This window comes from Botrytis sinoallii (genome assembly GCF_014898435.1).
Source record: "Botrytis sinoallii strain Bc 23 chromosome Unknown BSIN_022, whole genome shotgun sequence".
Taxonomy (NCBI): Eukaryota; Fungi; Ascomycota; class Leotiomycetes; order Helotiales; family Sclerotiniaceae; genus Botrytis; species Botrytis sinoallii.
Window position 1 is genome coordinate 552,554 of NW_024066049.1, and position 26,007 is coordinate 578,560.

General features: G+C 42.7%; 6 protein-coding genes across 6 annotated transcripts; 2 read left to right on the forward strand and 4 right to left on the reverse strand.

Moving 5' to 3' along the window:
• Nucleotides 1-995: 995 nt before the first annotated feature.
• On the reverse strand, nt 996-8,963 carry EAF02_009878 (uncharacterized protein; the record flags this gene model as incomplete). The annotated part of the gene is made up of 2 exons (XM_038905926.1): nt 996-7,515; nt 7,567-8,963. 2 exons carry the CDS (start codon nt 8,961-8,963, stop codon nt 996-998), a joined length of 7,917 nt encoding a protein of 2,638 aa, XP_038754349.1.
• Nucleotides 8,964-9,497: 534 nt separating this feature from the next.
• EAF02_009879 (uncharacterized protein) lies at nt 9,498-11,313 on the forward strand (the record flags this gene model as incomplete). The annotated part of the gene is made up of 3 exons (XM_038905927.1): nt 9,498-9,511; nt 9,641-9,893; nt 9,946-11,313. The coding sequence occupies 3 exons, from the start codon at nt 9,498-9,500 to the stop codon at nt 11,311-11,313; spliced, it is 1,635 nt and encodes a 544-aa protein (XP_038754350.1).
• A 1,555-nt stretch (nt 11,314-12,868) lies between these two features.
• EAF02_009880 (uncharacterized protein) lies at nt 12,869-13,117 on the reverse strand (the record flags this gene model as incomplete). The annotated part of the gene is made up of 1 exon (XM_038905928.1): nt 12,869-13,117. One exon carries the CDS (start codon nt 13,115-13,117, stop codon nt 12,869-12,871), a length of 249 nt encoding a protein of 82 aa, XP_038754351.1.
• Nucleotides 13,118-17,755: 4,638 nt separating this feature from the next.
• Nucleotides 17,756-20,769, forward strand: EAF02_009881 (uncharacterized protein; the record flags this gene model as incomplete). The annotated part of the gene is made up of 9 exons (XM_038905929.1): nt 17,756-18,056; nt 18,110-18,247; nt 18,299-18,400; nt 18,485-18,617; nt 18,665-18,801; nt 18,852-18,909; nt 18,957-19,407; nt 19,467-20,453; nt 20,545-20,769. The coding sequence occupies 9 exons, from the start codon at nt 17,756-17,758 to the stop codon at nt 20,767-20,769; spliced, it is 2,532 nt and encodes an 843-aa protein (XP_038754352.1).
• An 808-nt stretch (nt 20,770-21,577) lies between these two features.
• EAF02_009882 (uncharacterized protein) lies at nt 21,578-22,618 on the reverse strand (the record flags this gene model as incomplete). The annotated part of the gene is made up of 1 exon (XM_038905930.1): nt 21,578-22,618. The coding sequence occupies one exon, from the start codon at nt 22,616-22,618 to the stop codon at nt 21,578-21,580; it is 1,041 nt and encodes a 346-aa protein (XP_038754353.1).
• A 641-nt stretch (nt 22,619-23,259) lies between these two features.
• EAF02_009883 (uncharacterized protein) lies at nt 23,260-25,559 on the reverse strand (the record flags this gene model as incomplete). The annotated part of the gene is made up of 3 exons (XM_038905931.1): nt 23,260-23,661; nt 23,716-25,389; nt 25,443-25,559. 3 exons carry the CDS (start codon nt 25,557-25,559, stop codon nt 23,260-23,262), a joined length of 2,193 nt encoding a protein of 730 aa, XP_038754354.1.
• Nucleotides 25,560-26,007: the final 448 nt, after the last annotated feature.

Below are 26,007 nucleotides of genomic sequence, written 5' to 3' on the forward strand. Positions count from 1 at the left end.
GGAGAAATTTTCGATTAGCCTGGAGTAACAAGATATCTGGGGTACATGCACGCACAATGAAATACCGCGCGATACATCACACGAGATCAACCTGATCACCCAGAGTCAAGTATCACTGAGAAACGTCAACTGCAGTCCCGAAACAAACATAAACATCATCCAGCACACGCCTCAAAACCCACAACAACCTCAGCATTCCCAACTCCACTCCCTAGAAGAACACTGAGGGAACACACATCCGAAAACAAACTCAAATCTCACAAGATAAAATCAGTGTATGAAAGCCGTCGCTGTTATGGATTCAAAAATGTAACAATACCTAGATATCTAGCTGTGACAGGATTATAGGATAACGATACCAAATCTCCATTATATATGTGTACATATGTATATACAAATCAATGAATCTTCTTTCTAGATATACAAAAAGATTGTCCCTCATCTCATCTCATCTCATCTCAACTCAAATGAATATAAACATAAATGCGAAATTAATTAAATTACATTTACCTACCTATTCATATATCTACTGAAACCAACATACCTACCCACTAACGAGACGAAGAAACGAAAGAACAAAAGAACGAGAGAAAAAAGGCCTCTCAGTATCCCCCCCCCCTCTCTCTCCCCCCTCTTAATTACCTAGGATCATACCACCTGCACTCCACACCACACCACACATCATATCACTCATCACACACATCGTACCATACCTATACAACAACCAAGCATCTGAAGACATCCATGTAATGAATAAATATAAGTAAATAAATTCCTAATAGAATTCTTTCTTCAACTCTAGTATGCTACAGCAAATCCTGCGATGGACTATCTGCAACACAAAGCTAAGCACTCAAATCTCAAGTACAAATTTTCCTCTTCCCAACTCCTTTTGAAAACGCCCATGACATATATACACACAACTCCCCCCCTCCCTCCCTTCCTTCCCTCTCCACCCATCCCCACCCCATCCATCACAACCCAACACTCCAAAACTACCACATATTTCTCTTCTTACTAAACATTTCCCCCTTCTCCTTCCTCCTCTCCTTCTTCCTCTCCGTCTTCTTCCTCTTCTCCTCTCCAAATTTCTCCGGCATGCTAACCGCCTCAATCTTTCTCTTTCCACTCCTCTGCGCTCTCCTCTCCTTAACTCCCTCTCTCACCTTCAGCAATGCATCTGTATATTCCTGGGTTCCGACCTTCCTCTTCAGTGTCTCCAACAACTCTTCACTCGACGACTTGAGGGCCTCGTAATTATTGCGGAAGAGTTCGTCTGTGGAGTACGGCATATGAATGGAAGGATCCGTAAGATTATGCAGAGGGAGGATAATAGTTCGCAGCGAGGGAACCAACGATTCCGGCTCCAATTTACTGCACAGGATTTCGAGGAGTTGAAGAGCGGAAGTTTTAGGGATCAAATTGTCTGCAGTGGCTGGATGAGTTTCTCTTCTTAAGACGAAAGAGACGCGACCGAAAAGATATTGCAGGACGCTGTTTGAAACGTTAGGTTCTCCTGATTGTTCGACTTCAGCTTCGGCTTCTAGATCTTCTTCTTCAGCGTCTGCTCTAGGTTTTTGTTTGAGATTATTAGAAGCAGCACAGCGACCGAGGAAAATAAGATTCTTGACAACTTCATCTGCGAGTACTTGTGTGAGAATTGGTCCTCTGAACATCCTAACGATGCGGTGAATGAAATCAGAGATATCATCTCCACTGAGTGCGAGACCACCTGAACCCTTAAGTGGTAAGCCTTCAAGACCAGCTTCGGCATTGGTTCTTGCAAAGTCTGCAAAGTATATGCTGCTAAGTCTTGTCGCACCTACTTTTACCCATGTATGCGGATATGAAAGGCATGCTCGTACCGCAGACCATAAAGATGCAGTCTTCGAAGAGAAAAGTTTCTCTGGGAATTTCTGACACATAGTCCCAGTAAGTTCGAGGGAAGTGTAGATTAATTGCCAGTAATATTCCTCGTCATCGTCTGGAGTTTCCAGGATCTTCGAAACGGTACCGAGTACGAAATTGATATTTGAATCTTCCATATCAGGTCGAGATTCGAAATACAATGCATAAGTTTGTAGCGCTACCCGGACAGCTGAAGTCTTGTTTTGCTTGACGAGTGATTGCAGAATGGTAAGGAAATCCGTCATGCGGCTTTCGTCTGCTCTCTTGAATGTCTCCTTGAGGACTTCTCCGGCTACCATACGACACTTTTCGCTTTCGTCATTGGCAATGACCGAGATCAAAGGTACAAAACTAGATGCTGCAACCTCTTGAGCAATGTCATCCGAAGTCTTTGACAATAGGAGAAGAATGACTTCGAGTATTGACATTCTTCCACCTTCTCTATCGTACTTTAGATTTGCAACTATAAATTCTAATTGTTTGTTCCATCGACTCTTCTTTTGTGGGAATTCTCTGAGGAACTGAACGAATGCGCCGCGTGCAAGATCTCTTGTATCTTTGTCGTCATTTGTTACCATGACCGTGCTGACATAGTCCAGAGTGTCATATACTACAGCAGTCTCAATCTTTGAGTCCAGCACAGATCTCAAGAACTTGAACGTGATATGTCGTCGCTCTGGTTCTGTAATGTCATCCTTCATTTTCTTTAGGATATCATCAATCGATCTACTTTTGACTGGAACATCTTTTCGGTCTCTGAGAACGACCGAGAGTAGATTCAAGGATGCTTGAGCAATATCCGAAGTGGTTGAAGAGGATGAGGCTACACATTTGATGGCTTCATCTACCGCGACCCGGTAAAGATTTGTTCCATCACCATCAATTTTAAGTGGAACCTTGACAATGGTACTGAGTAATTTGAAGGCCGCAACCTTTACTTCTTCCTCTCCTTCAGCAACCGCGTCACCAATCATTGGGATGAAGCCTGCGAGATTGCTAGGTGTTCGAATTGTATCGTACTTCTTGACGACAGATCTCATAACGTCAAAGGCAAATTTGATAAGCTTGAAGGTATAGATTGTCGTAGCACCGCGTTCCCCACCACGTTTGGCACCTTTTTGTAACAAGTAGCGTTTGAATCGATAATCATCTCTACTCGCTTTTTCTTGAGGCTTTCGGCTGTTGTAAACATCTTGAATAACTTCATAACAGAAGACCAAACTATCACGACTTCCGGCAGCTGTATTTTTGAGTAGTCCAGAACTGATCCTGTTCAAAAGTTCATCGATTTTGCGAACCATCCGAATGTTTAGCTTCTCCTTCAACAATACTCGAATTGGATGAATCAAGTCTGTCAGTCGGCTCAGAGTAGCTGTCTTGGCTATCAATTCCATAGAATCATGACTTTTACTGCTCTTGACTTCTTTCATCTTGCTGATATATCCTTCCTCGTCTTTTTCTTGTCCTGTTGCACCAAAAATATCGTCCATGATGATTGCAATGATTGAAGGCAAGCAATAATCAAGGTCACCCGGTGCATATTCTGGTGTCGTAGCTACTAACATGGAATGCATAGTGTATGACAGTACATGAAGCTGGGAACCTCTTGCTAACGCACTTCGTAGTTCCCTTAACACAAAGCCGAAGCAAGAAGGACCAAGTAAAACGCAAATCTTTACTAAAGTGTCTCTGGTAAGATCCCGGGATTCTTGTGCTTTACTGCGGAGAATATGACAAATATCAGTCAAGACGGCTGGAAGTCGTTCTGTCATTTTCTCTTCTGGCAATAGTTTGAGAAGCCTAACAATGATGACCGCAACGGGAACACGCAAGCTGACTGTCGATTCATCCTTGTCATGGAGGTAATCTGTCAATGGTGGTAAAATATTGGTAATAAGATCATCAGAAAACTTGGGCTCTTTGGGCATAGTGGTGGCCAATTTGCTTGATATCTTAGGAATATCAGTCTCCATGTCAGTATCAACGGGTGGTTGAGCGGCAAGTGCCAAAGCATCAATGACTTTGCCAAGAAGGCGGATGATCTGTTTCTCGAGATCAGGTTTGGCTTGAACATATCCAATAAAACGTTTCAGAAGAGCACGATATTGGGGCCACTCGAGCGAACCTGCCAGAATTCCAACAGTCGTCGTAGCTTCAGCAGCAAGATTATGTGCATCGTTGCCTTCGGCTCTATCGAAAATAAAATGTTCGATAAGAGGGATGAAAAAGTGGCTGACGTTCTTGCTACTTAATTCTCCTTTCTCGGCAGCAGAAGAAAGCATTCCGAGAGCACTAGATTGCCTACCTTTACCTGCTGCAATAATGTTGTTGAAAAACGAGGATTCTGTCTCGTCTTCGCCAGCCAGAAGATTGTGCATGTCGCTGACTTGAGACCAATCTGAGAAATTACGGACTAAATGAGCCATAACGTTCATATATTCACGACGAACCATTTCCGAAGGCTCACGAACACCGGCGAACAGGGCTGGAACCAAGATTGTAGAAAGCATGTTTTGAAAAGCTGGGAACTCTGAAGTTTGCTTGGCATCTTTAGCTGTTTCAATGAATCGACGTATTCCGTCAGAAGAGTTTGATGACAATACTCCGTGTTCCTCATCATGCTTGATATAAAAGAGCATGTTGAAAAGTAGTGGTGACCACTGATGAGAATTGAAATCAACATCTCTTTTGGCGTTAATGGCATGGAAAGCCTTCACTCGGCGATCGTAATCTGGTTCATCGAGCCGTCCTTGGGCAAAAGAGTTGAGATCTGAACACAAGGCAGCTACCTCTTTCAAGACAGGATCTTTGTCTGAGTATACCAATAGGACTCGTGATAATACCTCCCTACTAACCTTGTCTTTGAAGAAACCAAATAAGGAAGTGATAGTATGATAAACTCGATCCCTGAGGTCAACATCGTTTTGGAGATCATAGAGAGGTACAAAATGCTCTAGAACCAGAAGCAAGCCGGCTTTAGTCTTAGGGGTAACCCTACGCGAGGGTTGATCAAGTAAGAATACAGATACATCCACCAAGTTGCGGCCTTGTGTGGAAGTCGATACGAAAGGCGCCAACTCGGAAACAGTTTCGACACAACCTTCCAGTAGGTTTTTGCTCATGTCGTTCTGGTCGCGTAGGATTGTACCAATTTGAATCAGACATTGGTCCATGTTGGGATTCAGAAGCTCTTGCTTCACTGAGTTACCCTCTGCTCCTTCCTCTTGTGCACATTTGATGACACCCCTGATGATTGAAAGAGCAAATAGCTTGACTTCGTCCTTTGATTTTGGAGGTGCTAAACACTCTGCTACCTTTGGTATGATTTTTTCGTTGCTACCAAGAAGCAACACTGTCTTCATCGAAGATGACCAGACAGAAAACAGTCTAAGGAGACCGGAGATACCCTGAGCTGTTTCGATTGGCAAGTTATCGAGTCTTGGTAGGACAACTTCGGCCACAATGAGGTCCATATAAGGAGACCAGTCAAAATCTGTAGAGTTGTTGAACAATAGCACGAGACACTTCAATCCAGTCTGTCGAACAACTTTGAAGAGAGAAATTTTACTGGAAACTTCTTCATCTTCAGTTTCTTCAACATGTTCTCCCTGTAGTTGTCGTGTGGCAATTACTGTACAATACAAGACAGCTTCCAGTAATTTTCGAGTGAGAGGCACAACTTTAGTGGCTAATTCCTTCAATACCGACTCCATCATGTTTGTGAAACCAACTTGCTTCCTTGCACCCAATAACTCCTTTTCAAAGATTGACATTTGGACTGCCCCATCCTTCACTAAATCCAAATCTTTGAGATCACCAAGGGCAATATCCAAAAAGCCTCCAATATCTTCAACGCTCAAATTTCTCAACACCGTCAGTCTTCTTGCCTCCATCCCTTGCTTTCCACTCGCAGCGCCTTTTCGAGAGATTGTACGTCCATAGAGTAATCTGAGGAGAACTGGCATAAGTGCCTCGCGATGCTCAGGTTGAACCAGGGTTTGTCCCTGAAGGAGAATTGTGATTTCATCTTTGAAGCGAGCTTCGTCCAGCAGATTCAAGAGGTTCTCGGAGTAAGGTTTGATGCTCTTGTTCCTCCATGTTAAGACGGCTTTCAAGGCAGCTTTCTGGGTTTCAATATCACCATTCGCCAACAATCGTAAAAGTGCTTCGTAAACCTCATCTGTCTTGAAAATAGACTTCGGGTTGCCAAATAGGCCCAAAACGTCCAAAAGAGCCTTTTGATCCTTTCTTGTCCAGTCGCTCATAATAGCCTCGTCTTCATCACCGGTCTGGTCAATCTCCTCCGAGGCTTTGCCAGCCCAAGAAAGGAACATTGGAATGAGCTGTCGAGATCGCCTTTCACCAATCATAGGAATGGCAGCCAAAACACGAAGAGCCTGAGATCTAGCAGTGTTTGGTTGAGCATCCACTAGTTGTTGAGCAACCTCGAATTTTTGAAGCATAGTATCACGTGCATTGAGAACTTCCGACTCAGTCTCTTTAGCAAGTTTGTCCAAGTTATTCAAATTGGAGCACTCAAAGTCGGTTAATCCATTGTTTTGATCCTTTTGCATGGGTGCGGGTGGCCCGCTCCACCTTACCGATGGTATCTCTAACCATTTGAATGTCAAGACTGCAACTGCTTCCTCACCAACTTTCGATTCTGAGATCTGTTTGAGGGCAGCACTAGCATCGTCCCAGATTTGCGCCATTTTCACAGTAAGCATACCAAAACAGAATGATGGTATAGCATATTTCATCCAAGGTATCGCCATCTGTGAAGTATAGATTGAAGCAAGCTTGCGAATATGCATAGAAGCGGAACGAGCAGATTGCAAATCCATTGGAGTCTGCTCAATCATGATCATGAGTGTGATTGCTTCCGAAGATTTTCCATGATCAGTGTCGTGAATATGCTCCAGTAGTCGCAGAGAAAGAAGGCGCAATTCGCTAGATTCGGATGAAAGATTCTCTACTAAGGATCGTACCAAGAGGTCGAACTCGGCTTCAGAGTCACTCGTATCCTCTTCCTCGTCCGATTTGCCACCGTCGGGTTTAGGAGACAATTGAAGACTGGCCTTGTAGCCTAGTAAAGCTTCTAGGAAATTTGGCAATCGGGCATATCGAGGGGCTGCTGCACGTAATAATGGTTCCAAAGCCCTGTCAGCCTCACCAGTTCCTTTTGTCATGCGAGAGAAAGCACTGAACCCTCGACCAACGATGAAATGAGCTTCCTCTGGCGCAAGTGAAGAAGATGGTCTAAGTGCAAGTTTGAGCTTGCGAAGTAAGATTTCCGAAATTCTTGCGTTTGTTGAAGGGTGTACAGCAGTGCACTCCAAGATTTCTAATAGAGCATTATATTTAGGTAAGCATCGATCATGCCATGTTTTTGGGCTGCGATTATATGTAGCTGGCGATACCTGTTCCGGGAAAGGTTGTAGTTCTAATCGTTCAAATTTGCTGACAATCTGGTCCTGCCAAGACTGAGGTAACGAAAATGCATCCTTTCCATATTGACTTGGAAGTACTCCTGAGGCGACCATTTTTGGTAATAATACACACAAAGTATCTCCATTTTCCGCGTCAGACCAGTGCGTAACGATGAATCTGGGATCAAATTAGCATATGGTTGGAGATAGATGAAGTAATTGAACTCACCTTTTGAAGTAAGGTAACGCAATAGTTTGGAAGCGTCCAGGCTCTCCTTGTGACAGATATGAGCAAAATGTCAAGAACCATTTGGCCAACGGATCCTTGGTCAGGGCATCCATAAAAGGGGCAATAAAGGGAATTGTAGAATCCATTGGAGAATACGTTAGAGCAATAGCTATACTCTCAATGAGGTATTTCCACAAATCCAAGTGTTTGTCGTTGGCTGCCACAAAAGATGCGTTCTTGGACACTGCCTTTAAAATATTAGATAATGCCTGTAACAAGGCTGGCCAATTCTGAACTCTCGAAGCTCGTCGAACACCAGCTATAATCCCTATGGTCCGCGCTGAAAGTAAAAGTTTGTTGAAATCATACATTGTCTTTGACTGTATAAAGGAATCGGTAATAGTGTTTGCCTCCTCCAGTACTAGTTCAAGGATCTCTTTGATTGTCTCCGGGGTTGTATGATGAACTATACTGGTTAAAACACCACATATAACGTCAATCCATGGCATTGCCTCCTTCTCTCCAAAGTCACTCTCTTCAATGGCGAGGAAAAGAGATTTGAAAATCGTTGGACCCGACGTATGTACAGTTAAACCATTGCCCTTCATAGCCTCCGCAAACATGGTCATTATTCCATGATAGTAAAGGCCGAATTGTTTGGTATCCGCGATACTCAAAAGGTCTGATTTCGCATGGTTTACGATTAATGAAAGAGCCTTCGCTCGGTGGGCAGGTGCGCCAGCTTTTTTGATGAGAAAGCTCATGGCCTCCGCAGCGAACCGGGCAATATGTGGAGGTTGGGCACTTTTTCCGAGTAATGATGCCATTAAATCATATGTAGGTCGTAAATCTGGTACAACAAGTTTTGACAAATATTTGAACAAAAATGTTAGGCATGTAAAACACCATTCTATAACTGCGACATCTTTTCCAGTGCCTGCTATCGTCGAAGTAACCAATTCCAAAGCTTTCGCATAGTGTTTTTCGAATCGAGGACCCAAATCATGGGCAAAGTCTGTAATTAACTCCAGCAATGGCTCCAATGATTCCCTTTGGTTTCCCTCCATATAAGTGACGAAGAGACCCATAATCTTATCCTGGAAATGTAGAATCTGCGGTAAACTGTCGCATAATGGAAGCACCTCCTCCGTAAAGGATTGGAACCCAGAGGATAAATTGAGTTCGGTCCATTTCTCTAGACTGGCTTTGAAATATGAGGTTGTCGCAGAAGTATCTTCGGCGTCGAGGTCATGACGACGAACTCTTCGTAATGGATCGAGGGAGTTTAATTTCGAGATTTTTGTAGTAAAAGATTCCCATCGATGATTCTTTTGATGGGCAGTACCCTTCTTGCCCTTACGGGTCTTAATTATTCTTCCGGAGGTTGTGGCAGGCATCGTAAAGTTATGTCGTCCCCAATCAACGAAAATCCACAATCGCAGAGAGAATGGAAATTTTTATTTTTTGATAAGAAGAAATGGATAATTGCTTATATAAGCATTGTCCAGCTACAGGTACTAGGTCGGTTGGTAGCCAATGGATCAAGTCTCTCAATTGTCAATACATACAACTCTATCTAGAGTATCTTTTGACCCTCTTCTTTCACCGCATTGCTTCTCTTCTTTCCTCTCTTTTCTCATCTCTATACTGAAATTGATCATTCATTTTCCTTTAATTCTCTTCTATTTCACATCTTTTTGCCATCATTTTCTGCCCTTTTTGACCGCCCGAGCAACAGTCTCCACTCTGCCGTCCTTGCATTAGCGTGACGCTAAGATATGAGCTTTTGAGCTTTCTTATCGAGAAGTCAAATCGCGTCGCAAAGAACTTTTGAAGTCAATATTATCCTTACGATACCATTATATTCTATTGTTTTGGACCTCCACCACAACCTACAGTTCTCCCACAACCTGGCGGCTTCGAAGATCAACATGGCATCTAAGATGTAAGTTCTTCCTTTTAAAATTTCAATAGAGATAGGTATTGGCGGTACTTCTGAGCTTGTCCTTCCACTCATCATCGCATGTTAACTCACCTCACCTCACCTTTGCGAACTGAACTAATTGATCGACAGAATTGTTCTCGGCGACGTGAACGGTCATATACGCAATGTCTTTACTAAATTAACATCGCTGCAACTCAAGAATAACTTTGCCCTTGCTATCGTGGCTGGAAACCTTTTCGCTGGAGCTGAAGACACAGAAGACGAAGATACAGTTACAAACCTCATTACGGGAAAGATACCCATACCATTACCTACATACTTCACTGTCGGATCATTACCTTTGCCCAAAAGAATCATCGAGAAGATTGAGAAAGATGAGGAGGTCCGTTAATTCACTCTTTGAACGCGGGGAATACCAATACTCATACTCTTAGATATGTCCAAACCTACACTATCTCGCAAAGAGAAGTACCACGAAAACTTCAGAAGGAATTAAAATAGTTGCGCTCGGTGGTCAACTCGACGAAAATATAATTGGGGGTTTATCGAAGGAATCATATTTACCTTTTCACACTGTTGGGGATGCGAAAGCTCTTCATGGAGCGCACACAGCGGATATTCTTTTAACGACGTTGTGGCCAAAATCGATCCGAACGGGTTCCAAAATACCAATTTCTGATGACTCGAAGGATCCCATTGCAGGAGATCATATCGCAGATCTTTGCGCAGCTTTGAAACCTCGTTATCACTTTTCTGTGTCTCCAGATTATTTTTATGAGCGAGAACCTTTCTTTCACGCCCCTACTTCAGATGAACCTGACGTTCGACCCCTCACTCGATTCATTTCCTTGGCCCCTCATGGCAATCCTCGGAAACAGAAAGCCTTATATGCATTCACGTTACAAGCAACAGTCGATCCAACTGCCCCATTGCCCACTGGTACCACAGCGTCGCCATTTGTAGCTCGACCCAACGAGAGGAAACGAACAGCTCTTGAACCGGAACCATATTCTAGATATGGCGGTGGCAATGATTATAAACGCGGACGAGGACGTAGAGGTCAAAGACAACCACCCCCTGGGCCCGGTGAATGTTTTTTCTGTCTTTCAAATCCAAATTTGGCTACTCACCTTATTGCTTCAATTGGTGATGATGCATATTTGACAATTGCAAAAGGACCTTTGACAACAGCGACTACAAATGCTTCCCTGGGCATTAATTTTCCTGCACATGCGTTGATCATTCCTCTCTCTCATTCGCCTACATTGGCCCTGATCCCGGAGGAAGAGTCAAAAAATAACACCTACGTTGAAATGAACAAATACAAGGAGGCGCTACAGAAAATGATTGCACAACGCAGCGAAAACAAGCTGGGCGCTGTTACCTATGAGATCAGTAAAGGCAATGGTGTTCATACACACTGGCAGCTCATTCCTATGCCTATTGAAACCATCCAAAAGGGTCTTGTTGAAGCCGCCTTCCGAGTCGAAGCCGAAAATCTTCAATACCCAGCCTTTGAGGTGAGGGATCCAGGAATCGGTCAAAATGATGGCGATTTCTTCCGCGTGTGGATCTGGACACCTCCTACCGACGAGGCTCTAGAGGGAATTACCAAATGCATTACAATGCCATTTGATTGGAATGTTCGCTTCAATCTCCAATTTGGTAGAACGGTTCTCGCAAAACTTCTAAATTTGGAAAAGAGAATCCAGTGGAGAGATTGTGCTCAGACAGAGGCTGAGGAGAAACAAGATGCTGAGTCTTTCAAGGCTGCTTTCAAGGATTTTGATTTCGCGCTTTGATCTGCTTTGATCCGCATTCACATTTTCATATCCAATCGGTTTGGCGCATAGATGCATAGTTTGGGAGTTCTTGCATAGTCTCATTTATCATTACGAATATTTCTTTTTCTCATCAATGAACATTGTTGAATGGACGGTGGGAAAGTTATTAAGCTAGCATACATACATACTCTTTCTATTTCTTGTCATGATGGACAGATGGGTAAACCGATGCATGGAATGGCGTTGAGGGAAATCATCTTTTCATTTTCACTTTTCAGATTTTTATCTACGTTATGGGAAGGCATCGATAGATACTTCATGGATATCACACATAGTCAATAGTCAATACGCACTTGAATAAAAGCATTTTCTGTTTTTCTGGAAATATCACAGGAGTCTGTCAGCTCTTCAATCCCATCGTCTTAATAATCAATACCAAATATGACCTCGAGTTTGAGAACTTTCATCTACATGGATCTATACACACATTCTCCCTTCTCCCCTCCTTTTCTTCTCCTCGCGTATCATTCGTTCCTGTGAATCACTCACTCAATCTTCCCAATCAATCTGCTTAATCTAATCCGTGATTTGTTTGAATCATGAAAAAAAAAAAGAATTGATATCGCACCTATCGTGCGTGATACATTTATTCACAGCATCTTGAATCTTGAATCTGATTGTGAATCTGAATGTGAATTTTATCTCTCGATGTACACCACTACTAAGGAATTGATTACAGTATCATCTCATAGAGAGAGGAAGATTTTCATCGTGTGATTCTTTTTCCCGTCTACTCTTGATTTTTTTGTGGGTTGCTTTTCTTTTTCTTAGGATTCTTCTTAGGATTCTTCTTCGCTTTCTTCAGTTCCTGGTTACTGGTTCCTGGTAGGAAGAAGGGTTGTTGGATATGTGTTTCTGTTTTGAGTGGTAGGTAGATAGCTATATATCTACTTACGAAACATCCATAATAGCATATTACATATTCCATGTTCCATATCACATCTCACATCACAAATACAAATCTCCCATTCTAGATGAGTGAAAGAAAGAGCGTAATTATTAATACTCGATATGATTAAAAATATTAGATATTAGCAAAAACCATGAGCGAGACTAGCTAGCTCTGCTATTTATTTATTTATCTTTCTTTCTTTCTTTCCCTTTATAACAAATTTCCTAGGACGTTCTCTCATCTCGCCCCACAAATCCCGTTCCTCCTACCTAGCTTCCGCATCGCAACTCTGAGTTCATAGACTGAGAAGTCGAGTTTTCCGGATACGGTGGGAGAAGGTCTCCCATCGAGTGGATAACCAGATGTACAATGTGATGATGCCGTGCACTTGTATTTACATCTCGCTGGGGATATCATTCATCCCCCAATCCCCAATCCTCAATCTTGGCTCTTCAACCATCAAGCTCCTTATCCATCTGAATCTCACAGCACTCCTCCCTCTCATTCTCTCCCCCATCTCCACTCCCAAGTCTCATCCATCCTCCCGATTATCATCTCCATCCCTCCCCGCACAATGCAACCACCTACTCTCCTCCGCCACCCCCAATCTCCTTCCCTCCCTCATCTCCTCTTCCTCAAAATCCCATCCCTTCGCCATCTCCCCTTTCGTCGTCCATTCATTTTCTTCTTCTTCTTTGCTTCAGCATCTCCTTTCTCTAAATCCCAATCCCATCTTCGTTTTGATTTTCTCTTTCCATCTCCTCTCACATTCCCATCTCTATTCATTTTCCCTTGCGTCCCTCCAACTCCCTCTACCTGCCCCGAGCGCGCGAGATCAAGAGCCTCGAAGTGAGATATCCGTTTCGTCATATTGCGTTTCCAGAAACGGAAAATGCGGGTTCGGAGATAGAGGTAGAGGAGGCGGGGGATGTAGAGAAGGAAGATGAAAAAAAGAGGGTGAGGAGGAGGTGGTTATGGGGAAGGAGAGGATGGGGTAGGAGGCGAGGGATTTGGTTTTCATGGTTGGAGGGTGGTGTTTGGGTTGGGTTGTGTTGTGTTGAGAAGTTGAATAATGGGGTTGTTTGGAATGGTTTGTGAAGCTAATCCGGATAGATGGTTTGTTAAGATGTGAGATCGATTGAGTAGCGGGCGCAGGAGTAACTGTGCTCAGAGAAAAATAATGGTTTTGACGTATTAGGTCGTAACTCTGCGCTCAAGATACACCAAAGAGTAGGAGTTTAGATGTTGTAGACAGAGGAGCTGAAGAAACGCAAGTTTGATATGATGGTATGATGGCCATATGTATTAGTCAAACAATGAAGTCGGTTGTAAAAGAATACATACTGCAACCGTAAAGTTAATGAATACGGCAAACTTGTTGCTGATCAGTCTGCATGTTGTGGAAATTGGTGACGATGTATTCACTTCCTGAATAACCGTATAAATTCATCTCATGTACGAATATGGTAGTCATTTGCCTTGTAATGTATTTGCCAAGAGAATTGTATATTCACGGGAATTTTATTCATTAGGTAGCATGAGATAGGTAGACAGAACTTTAGGTACCTTGCCGTAGAAAGTAGCTGAGCAAGTATGAGTGAGGAAAAGAACCTCATAAAGTGATTACCTCGCCAATTTCAAGAACATCAAGTAATCAAGTACTAGGCAATCAAGTAACCAACTCCTGTTAAACTCAACAAGATTTATTACTATTAGAAGAGGGATGCGAAGACTCAACACCTGTACGCGGTGCATCCTACGAACCTCCAGCTCTCTCTTGAGAGTCTGCAGAGCTAAGATTAAGTCATAGATGGAATTGGAAGAATTGGAAGGAGAGAGGTTTAGAGATATAGCGAAGGATTATATTACGATTTTACAATAACAATACCTATAAAGAGTTAAATACTAGCTTTAGACGCAAATACAAAGGTTATGAAAGTCCTGGTTAGATTCAATATCTATTATCGATTACTATTTCAAATATAGAAATATAATACATAATAGATCTCTTCTTTTAGAAGAGTCTTTTCGATATAAAGCTTGCTATCATTCTATTTATATTATAATCCTTTTTTATATCCTTTGGCTTTCAGCCACTCGAATACTACAATAATACAATATAGAGAATGCTATTGCCTTCAAATTAATATCATACTCTAGGCATTGATATAATATAATGTTTTTCTTTTAATTTTCGAATTTTCGAATTTTCCGAATTGATTTGTGTGTAAGTAATAGGGCTTAGGATTCGGCTCTGCCTTATTATTTTCAATAGTTTCGATTATATATATCTAATAAGAGCTGGAGGATATTAAGTTTATGAAGATATATAAGAGGCTAGTTTAAAAAAGATAAAGATAGAGAAAAATGATATCTTTTTCTGCTACCTTATTAATAAGAGGACCCTTTGCTATATTGAAGGCAACTCGGAAAGGAATAATTTTTGCCTTTTATAGAAAGAGAGGGATAGCAAATTGGATTTAGGATTTTAAAAAGAGAAATTGGATATTGGGATATTTTAATTGGATTAGGAATAGGGGAAGAGTAAGGAAGAAAGTATTTTAGAGGATAAAGACTATTTAATCTCTATTTGCATTCCGAATAGAGATCGGGTATAGCATTTTAGTATTTGTTTTTACTCCTCCAAATTGAATATATCTATTATAGATATTCACTAGTAGTTATTAGGTTCTTAAAGTCTAGCTATTCTAAATAGTCTTGGACTGAGAAAAGGACGTTAATTAAATCAATCAATCAATCAATCAATCAACTATTAGAAGAAGTCATTTTTTTCCATCTATTTTAAATCTTTAGCAAATCAGATATGCAACAAACGCTGAGTAGAGTTCACCTGATTCCATCTATTTAACTCTCGGCCAGCTTAGATATGCAACAAATCCCGAGTAAAATTAATCTAAGTCTATCTATTTAACTCTCGGGCCAACCAGATATGCAACAAAACTTGAAAAAGAGCTGTATAGGGTATTGAATGAGATGAGACCATCGTACTTTGAGGGGAACCTCGGGGTATAGAGTTTCGGTTGGAGTAAACATTCACCCATTTTTCGAAACCGAAACACAATTATTCACCAGTCGGACTTGGATATAGACTGTATTTGTAATGGAAGGAGAGAATGCTGCATCTAAATATTTGTGACTATTTATGTGGGCACTTGCGTTGGTTGTATAGAGGTAAGTAAGTATTTCGATGCTATGGTCACTTTTTAAACTCCCGAAACATTTATGTGTCTGGTAGAATTAAGACGGCCTTAGAAAATACGAGGAGAAACTATCCACTTGATAAACTGTAGTGATCACGTAGGTAGTCTGAAATACTTTAGATGCCAAGAATATGAGGAGGAGGAGATATTGTCAGCGAGAGTGAATTGAGAGCATGGAACTTGGTGCCGACGAGGTGAGGAGAAGGTCTGAAATGATCGAAGAAAGTATCTTCAAAAGTCCAAAACCACATGCTCGATATCTTCTTGCCAGTGATTTCTGAGATTTTCACAGTTCTTATCGATTTCTTGTGTAGATGTAGGCGTGAATACTCATCAGGTTCTCTATCAGCCTATTCTCCTCAGAAAGCATTGTTGCAACTTTGCTGCAATAATCTCTCGATGGGTGATTCACAAAATGATGTAATTCACGACAGACGAGACAATCCATTCTTTGCTGTTAGATGAACTCGAAGGCAGTTAGTTCAACGTCTAATCCGTAAATGGGTGGGGCAAAAGAGCAAGAAACCCTTCGCCTCTTCGCAAAACAAAACAGCGGGGTAGAATTCCATCAAAAGAATGTACAAAAACCAAATGTCCTTGGAGAGACTCGAACTCTCGACCTTTGGATGGCTAGAGTGACTGTTAACAATCACCTCATATAGGAATATGAGACCAACGCTCTAACCAACTGAGCCACAAAGACTTATTATCGATTTTAGATGCAGGAAGGTGCTTGATTCTGCTCTATATTGAGAGCAAAGTGGGGTGTGAGGAGTTTTCTTTTCTTTTTCTTGTTTGTGTGGTTAACTGCACCCTGCATGAGTCGGGTTACATTCCGGCGGGGGTTGCTCCGCATGGAAAGATCTCACAACTAAAGCTGTTTGATTGCTCGGGTGCGTCTCCGCCAATCAACTTTGAGACGACTTTCTGGTTGTCCGAAGGCTTGAGTGTTGGCATTTTGTTCTATTAACCGGATGCCGTAGTCTCGAGGCATGATGTGATGCCATGAACTCTCAAGCTGGAAACCGTTGAAGGGCAAAAGAGGTTGAGGGTCGATATTAGGTATGGCTTTGCCGCCCCACCCATTTCGATGTAACTTCGAAATGTAGAACATCAAAATATCTCTCTTAAGTTTACTCATCAATATCATCAACAGCATTATGATTTGGGCATGAAGAAACGAAAACCTATGATTGCAAGACATGGCTTCCTATCGATTCATTTTTCTTCGAGAGAATGTAAGAAAATATCTCAAAATCAATTGTTACAAGCCAGAGGCATATTTTACCCTTCATTTTCATTACTAAGCGAGCAATTCTATTCCTTACATCTAAATGCCGAAGTAAACACTGATTGGCATGCCGTCTTTTGTTTTCCTCACGTGTTTCAATCTTGACCAGTTATTTGGTTCCATGGACGGCTTAATACCGGTTCACATTCTGTCATCTTAATATCCGCGCCTCCAAACGCTCGCCGCTGCGCCGTTCGTTCTTGGCCTCAACAGTACGACACATGACTTAGGAAAGTTTCCTTTTCTCGTGATGGTCATGGGAGAATACCCAAGATGAACTCAAATGAAATGACTAACCATATCTGCGGTACTTTACCCGACGCCAACCCTGCCTAACTTTGCATGTATTGGATGCACAAACACAAATGACCATCAAATTTGTATCACTACCCCGCCAAGTGAGGGGAATTCGATTTACTATTCGGAATCATGATACCTTGCAATACCTAGGTAAGAACAACTTGTCCCAAGTGTTCGTCGGTCACACTCTCGGACCGATTGTATATGCATGTCGAGTGTTCTTGTTGGCGCACATTCGGAGCAGCTCGTCCTTCGAGCCACTCATAGAGACAGGAACAAAGTCATTCCTAGCCTCCGAAGCTAGACCCCAGTAACCCCAGACTTTTGGGTCCCGCCATCGGGTATATACAAGGAAATTTTACTTTAATTTGATAATCTGGGGAAGAGCTGTATGAGTTCATGGTTTTCCAATTTGACACGGAAACGTGCAGATGAAGCTTTAGCTAGTTTAGATTACCCGAGCCATATGCATGATGCCGTGTGAAATTACCACGCTGCACGAAAGTCCAGTTACGATATGATTCATATGCGGAGGCGATTTTTTATTACCCTCAGTATTCACTATGACCCTCGTAATTTCCCTCTCAGCTCAATGCAAATCCCTACCATTTTTTCCTTAAAGAGGAAGGAGGGACCCCAGAATTTTCTATTTTCTCTCTTTCATCTCCAGAAAGCTTTCGAGCAATTGCTACGAAAATGAAGCTCTTAGTATTGCTTACATCAGCTGTATTCTTTGCAACCTCTGCGTTTGCTCAAAACGATGGAGATTTCTCTCCTCCTAGTTATCCATCTCCATGGATGAACGGCAATGGTGATTGGGCAGATGCATACGCCAAAGCAAAGAAATTTGTTAGCCAGCTCACTCTCCTTGAGAAAGTTAACCTTACCACCGGTGTTGGTTGGGAAGGTGAATCTTGTGTAGGAAATACTGGTACAATTCCACGATTGGGTTTCCCGGGACTTTGCCTCCAAGATTCTCCTCTCGGCATTCGATTTAGTCAGTTCCCTTGCAACATAAAGACTATATAATGACTGACGCGTGATGGCTAGCTGATCAGAATTCTGCGTTCCCTGCTGGAATGAATGCTGCTGCAACATGGAGTTATGACTTGATTAATGCTCGAGGTATTGCTATGGGCCAGGAACATCGGGGAAAGGGTATCGATGTACAATTGGGCCCTGTAGCTGGTAAGCAATTTGCCATATTATTCAATGCTGGATCTAATCAGTCTGGAATAGGTCCAATTGGAAGAGTACCAGCAGGTGGAAGGAATTGGGAAGGTTTCAGCCCAGACCCTGTTCTTACAGGAGTTAGTATGATGGCAACAATTGAAGGAATTCGTAAGACTGCTTATCCCCTTTAACAACTTTCTGTCTTCCAAATTTCACATACGAGGATGCATACTAACAATTTCTCTCTTGCAGAGGATGCTGGAGTCGTCGCTTGCGCTAAACATTTTATTATGAATGAGCAAGAACATTTCAGGGAGCCTGGCCCCGGAAATGCTGCATTATCCGCAAATGTGGATGATAAGACCATGCACGAACTTTATTTATGGTGAGTGTCAAATATCTCGTCTCGGGATGTAGTTAATGATTGTGCAGGCCATTCGCAGATGCTGTTCGCGCAGGTGCCGGTGCCGTCATGTGTTCCTACAATCGTATTAATCAAAGTTATGGATCAGAGAATAGTTGGACCCTTAATTACTTGTTGAAAAATGAATTGGACTTCCAAGGTTTTGGTATGTACTTCGAATTGTTGACATAAGTGTAGGCTAATAGCATTTCTTAGTTGTGAGTGATTGGTGGGCACAGCATTCTGGAGTTGCTAGTGCATTGGCCGGACTTGAGTAAGTTTCTCATCTTCACAGAAGGAATCTGAGCTAATGTTACTCAGCATGACCATGGCTGGAGATCAAAATCTTGCTTCAGGTAACACTTACTGGGGAACTCATCTGACCAACGCCGTATTGAATGGAACCATTCCTCAATGGCGTCTTGATGACATGGTTGTTCGAATCATGTCTGCATACTATAAAGTTGGCAGAGATACAGCCAAAGTTCCAGTGAACTTCAATTCTTGGAATCTCAGTACCTATGGTTATCAACATCCCCTGGCTAACGAAGACTTCACCCAAATTAACCAACATGTCAATGTGCAAGGTAATCACGCCCCACTTATTCGCGAAATTGGTGCAAAGTCGACGGTTCTATTGAAGAACACCAAAGGTGCATTGCCGTTAAAAAATCCAAAGACCTTGGCTATTATTGGAGAGGATGCCCATGATAATCCAGGTGGCCCAAACGCTTGTGGAGATCGAGGTTGCAATATTGGCACGCTTGCAATGGTATGCTCTCCATTTAGAACCTGATTGATGAAATCCACTAACCGTGTTCCTTAATTTAGGGTTGGGGTTCTGGCACTGCAAACTTTCCTTATTTGATATCTCCAGTCACAGCATTGAAAGCCAAGGCAGGAGAAGAATATGGCCATAGTTCGACCATCGTTAGAAACGTCAGCGACAATTACGATTTCGCCGCTATCACTGCAGCTGCAACAGGTGCTGATGTAGCACTAGTCTTCGCCAATGCAAATGGTGGAGAAGCTTTCATTACAGTCGATGGCAACCAAGGAGACAGAAATAATCTCACATTATGGGGTAATGGAGATGCTGTTATTGATCTTGTTGCATCCATCAACAAAAACACGATTATTGTCCTCCACACAATCGGACCCGTTATTATTGAGGCATACAAGAATCATCCCAATGTAACTGCCATCCTGTGGGCTGGTTTACCTGGTCAAGAATCCGGAAACTCAATTACAGACGTCTTATATGGTGAAGTTAACCCACAAGCAAAGTCCATCTTCACATGGGGAAAGTCTCGTGAAGATTGGGGTGTAGATGTCGATTACACCATCTCCTCTCCGAATCCACAACAGAACTACAAGGAAGGTGTATTCATTGACTATCGTCACTTCGATGCCAAGAATATCGAGCCATCCTACGAATTCGGTTTCGGTCTTTCATATACCACATTCTCATACTCTGACTTGCGCATTCAAAGCAAGCATGCTCGCCCTTACACACCCACCAAAGGACAAACATCATCAGCTCCAACATTTGGTAAAATCAATTACAATGCATCAGCTGCCCAATTCCCACCAGGATTCCACAAGGTTCCTCTTTATGTGTATCCTTATCTTGATGGTCCTGTGGTCGCAAATCAAAGTGATCAAGCTCCTCCTCATTCAAAGGATAGCACCCCACAACCTCTTCTCGCTGCTGGTGGTGAACCGGGTGGCAATCCAGGTTTGTATGATGTGCTTTATACCGTTACTGCTACAATCAAGAACACAGGCAAGATTGCTGGGACCGAAATTCCCCAACTCGTAAGCTCCCCACTTCTTTCTCTTCCTCTCTTCCCCTCTATCCCCTTCCTCCCATACCACCACCACACAACCCACTAACCCCACCACCTAGTACATATCCCTCGGCGGACCCACCGACCCCAAAATCGTTCTCCGCGGCTTCGACGACATGGAGCTCGAACCCAACGAATCCGATACCTTCAAATACGGCATCACGAGACGTGATATCAGTAACTGGGATCCGGTAACCCAAAATTGGTTTATTAGCGAGTATCCCAAGACGGTGTATGTAGGAAGCTCGAGTAGAAATCTGGTGCTTGATGGAACGTTGCAGTAAGGTTGAGAGGATTATTCGGGGGATAGGGTATTGAGTGCTGGGTCTATGGGGGCGAAGAGTAGTATGCAGAAAGATTAATACGTACATGAATTAATTTACTTATACTTGCAACTCTTAGGGATGATGAAAGATATGGTGAAGATATCATGTGCGCTTGTAATTATACGTGGTGACAAATGAGTCATTTCTTGAGCTTTGAGTGAAGCATGGAAAGTCTATTGAACTCTTGAAGCTGTCTGCATAAGCATCAGTAATACAAAGAAATCGTGATTCAGCAGATCCTATGCACCATCCAGTTTTCTCCAGTGAAATTTCACAACATTTGTTCGGCGGGAGAGAAATCTACGGATATTTCCAACGCTATTATTGTTTTCTATTTACTAACAATTACTATTGACGCGAACGTCAAACATGAATCCCTCTGAGATCTCATCGTAAACCTAGTTCATAACTCGCTGGCCTATACAGGCGTCCTAACAACCAAACACACACATTCTTTTGCCTTTTCTCTGCTTTTAAGGTCCTTCCGCCCTGTGTCCCTCTACAGCTCGACGATTTCTTTCTCGCAAAACATGGCGTATCCATGGCAAAAAGCTAAAAAGAAACCAAACCCAAAGCAAATTGAATAATCCATCTCGCACTATATTATTGACATTACGGAAGCGCGCAATGAAAGCTTGTGTCCTGTCATAAACAACTTCATACCCATCGCCCACTTCCACCGCACGCATAGCTTCGCTCATTCTTTCCTTACGGAGTTCTTCATTCATACTTTCATAGTCAAGGTTGCGATATCTCGCCGTAGCCTTCAAAAGGATTCTCTCAGAGACTGATAGCCGAGGAGGAGTACTTCTTTTGCCGCAACAAGGCATTGATTGTAAATTCCTGGTACTAATTGAGCCTTCTTTATCACAGCTGCTTCCATATACCGATAGCAGGTGGAAAACACTCCTGCAGCCAAACCAGGGCACTGAAGAACAATGCCTGGTATTAACTGAGCATTCGTTGACACAGCTGGTATCTGTATGATCAACACAAGCAGCAATAAAAGAGCTGCGTGAGTCCATCTGAGACGGGCATATAGACCTCCTACCATCTCTTTGAATATGGGAATGTATTCCGTAGAAGTAAACCTGATTCTCCTTTTCCATCCCAAAAAGAATTTTTCATCTCCTTTATAAACCTCTATTTTATCGTCGGACTTTTTTACCATGTTGGCCTTCATAGCTCTCAAGTTGAAAGGCATGTTACACCATGCCGAGAGATAGATGGTGCATTCTCTGAGTTGACAATTTGGAGCAATGTTCGAGATATCAGTGATACTTTGGGCCTCTCTGGGTTTGTGAAATTTGACTCCGTATCCCAAGCCTGCAATAGAACCACGGTATAGATAATAGAAAGCGATGAGAAGGAAAATTGACGATGTTTCGACGGCAAGATAAAAAAGTTTACCAGGACCGACGAGTTTATAGAACGTAATGTAAGGTTTCAAGATGTACTCGTATAAAATCGAAAAGACGGATTTCATCAACCACAAAAGATTCGATGGACTCGTGAGGAGAGATGATTGCATTAATACCATGAAATCGAGTACCATCGTGAGAATTTGCGAAATCTCAAATGGAAGTGGGGACATTGTACTCTCGATGCTGAGTGAGGCAACCGTTTCCGCAATTTCTTTATTGCTGAATTCTGAGGGGTCACTTTGATGAATGGTTAGCATAATGAATGTCTTGGTCATGGTTAATTCTATTCTGAGAGCAATGAAAACATACCAGACAGCCTGCTCAGCCAGTCCTATGAAGACAGCCCAGAAGCCAGGCTTGAGGCACTGAGTTAGTTCAGCCATCGTGTAGCTTAGACTTGACGTTCGAGTTGATTAAGCTATGACGACTATTTCGAACAGGAATGAAGTTAGTAATATGATTCTACCCAAAGTTATTGTGGATGGTTGAAATGAGAAGATTTGATCAATTGTTGTTCACGAGATTAAGCAGAAGAGGACTTGGATTTCGATATGTATTTTTGGGGGGAGAAGGTGATTCCTTCCATTTTATGCTATTTAGATACATATATGTATATGTATGATTCCTGCCGCTGTGTTAAAAACTAAATCAAAAAGCAAGAGAAAAGAAATAACAAAACTGAGGGGCAGGAAGAATCAACCATTCCTGCCTTATGCGAACAGAGGGCCGTCAGAAAAGAATTCCCCAAACGATATATGCCCATGCTACCAGACTTCCTTGCAACGAATACACAAGCTCGTAATATCCCAGGTACCTCCACCACTTTTCAATAATCAACCCTTTATCTCTAAAATGCCTCCATACCCTAGCACCATTACAATATCTCAAATCATCCAAAAATAATTTTGCTTAGCCATGCGAGATATGTTGCCGTTAACCTTGCAACTTATGGACGATTCTTAACCCCCACAATCAAGCCTGTGACATTTTCTCAACCCGAACTCCCATGTAGTCAATAGAGTTCCTATTTTGGGCTACTTCGGTTATTCTGCCATTCACTCCATTGACTTCGTAGCATTCGCTCCCTCCTAAGTCTAGCGGGTGCTGAACCATTGCGCCTAGTGGCAGAAAATCTAGAAGCATATGATCTGATCCGCGAAGCCGGAGCACTTGAAGGGCTTGGGTTTTGCTGCTGTGGTGAAGGTGGAGTATAATCGCGGACAGGGGAGCCACCATCATTGACATCATGCTCGAAATATTCTTGTCCAGCATCAGCCTGCGTGTGTTGGCGTCGTCCATCTGGGTCATAATACACGCCATCGTGACCAACATATCCAGTAGCTGGCTCCTCCCACATTTCGTCATCAGAGGAATCATCCGGTGTGGGTTCAAAAACAAGTGAAGGTGCCGGGCTACCACGAGGGATCTGTAGTTCATTTAGCAACAATTCTTGGTAGTAATTAAGTAAAGGTGAACCTACCGTGTTTATTGAGCGAACACGCTTTCTGCTGTGTTCCTCTTCACGTTCATCGTCTTCTTCGTATGTACCGAAAGTGCGCTTGCGGCCATACTCATCATCGGATTCTTCATTCTCGTCGAAGTCCTGGATCATGTGCTTTGTAGCACGGCGATCTGATGAGGCTTCTTGGAAGAGACTATTGACTGTCTCGGCCCACTTCTCCAACGCAGCCTCGTTTCTTCCTGTCTCCATGATCTCATCTATCGTATCTCTCTTTTTCTTCTCAAAGTCTAGATCCAACTTCTTTCTGGCCCATGCTTTCTTGATTGGATCGCTAGAATGTAAGGGGTACATACGGCCTGGATCTTCATCGTGTTCCATAAAATTGACGTAGCTGTGTTGTTTTACCTGTTGATTTGGAATAATAGGGACTGCAGCACCTAGAGGGGGGTAAGGTAGAGGATTTTCTAGATGTTGGACTTCTTGTGTGTTGTCAGCAGCATGTTCCTGTCCTTCGAAAATGTTGGCTCCAGTAGCGATTGGCTCTTCTTGGCCATTGGGTATCAAGAAGTTAGACTGATCCTGAGGAAGATTTGTATCTGGCTCTGAAATCTCTTGCTGTTGGAAATTGACTGGCTGCTCTACTTCAGCAATTTCTCCTTCTTCGATCACTTCAGCTTGACCATTTGAGATGGTATCATCGTCGCTTTTCTCAGCGTTGTCCACGAGCTTTGAACTTTCCTGGTGTTGAGAATCCCATGCTTGGCTTGCTTGAGGAACGTTTGTTTTGTGGACGGCCTCTTGTTGGCCATCTGCGATTTTAGATGGGTCAATTTCCCCAGAATCCGTCACGAGCTCCGGATTTCCTTGGTTCTGGAAATCATGTGGTTGTTGAGCTTGAGCAAGGTTTTCTTCCGCACTCACTTGCTCTTGCCCATTTGGAACTGCAACATCATCGGATAGCCCCAAAACTGCACTGGGCTGTACAACATTCTGGACGCCGTGGTTCACTCGTTGCTGATACATCATGTGATATGCGTCAGCTAAAACACTAGTCGTCGTATGATAGACGTATGGAGTATTTTCGGGTGCCTGCTGGGCTCTCGCGAGTGCATACTCAAGTTGTCGGATTCGGTTGGCCTGTTCATTGACTAGGTTCTTCGTCTTGTCGTGGAAGTACTCAAGTTGCTTCTGTCTAAGCATTGTCCAGCGAACATGTTCTTCAACGGCCAGCTTGTGAGGGACTGCAGCCAGCGAGCTTTGTCTTGAATGCCATTTATCCATGATGGCACCTCCATCCATTTTGAGTTCTCTGAATTCAACCAAGTACTCTCTGTTCAGGAGTTTCTGAGTTCTCGCAATTTCGTTCAGGCGTCTGACATACAGTGCTCTCTCCTTCATGACAGCTTCACGTGTACGCATCTCCGAAGGATCATGTGCGCGATTGATGACTTTCTCATAGAGAGCCATAACACGTCTATATTTGCTGTCTTCCTGCTTCATCCTTGTCTCATGATATTCTTGTAATTCGGTGAGTAAATCCTCAACCATCGCAAGCGTTTCATACTCAGGATCATCCTCGTCATAGGGAGCTGGTTCCTGAGAATTGAAATTTTGGATTTCATCTCGCAGGGAAATTGCTGGAAGATCTGGATAATAGTTTTTGTCTGGATCGGCAAGATATGGATGTGGTTCCTGTGAAGCAGTTAGAAAAAACGATATGTTTCTGGGAGTGAGGGCGAACTTACGATGTATCTAAGCTCTTGGTTCTCCAAGGCGTCCTCGAATATCTCCTCGGCAGCATCGAAGAATATATCTTCAACGGTTTGTGCGGCGGCGTCTCTTGGTTGAGAAGAAGTAGACATTGCGAAGGTGTTTGTTCTGTAAGTATGAACTTGAGTTGTAATATTTATCACGATGAATGTCGTGAAGAAATGTTGTGTTGGAGGGTTGGAATTGTAAGTTAAAATCTCTCTATTATCAAGTCAAGTTGATGTCAAGAAACTTATTGTAAAGAATCAGAATCAAACTGATGCGAAGAAATGCTTTTAAGTTAGATGGAAGATCATATTTCAGTACGCTCTCATATAGTACAGCGACGCTGGCTGTTTGTGAGTGATTAGCGACAATGAAAATGCCGTATTATTCAACACGGTCAATTTGAGAATCATTCTATTTGCCTTTCTAGCATACGACGCGGCTCCGTACTGGTTGAGCTTGATCATGGTGGCGGGTAGCCATATGATTCACCACTTTTGCTCCAACAGCAGTCGGAGTTTTTATTGACACGGTTGTAGATAATGTTGATGATTG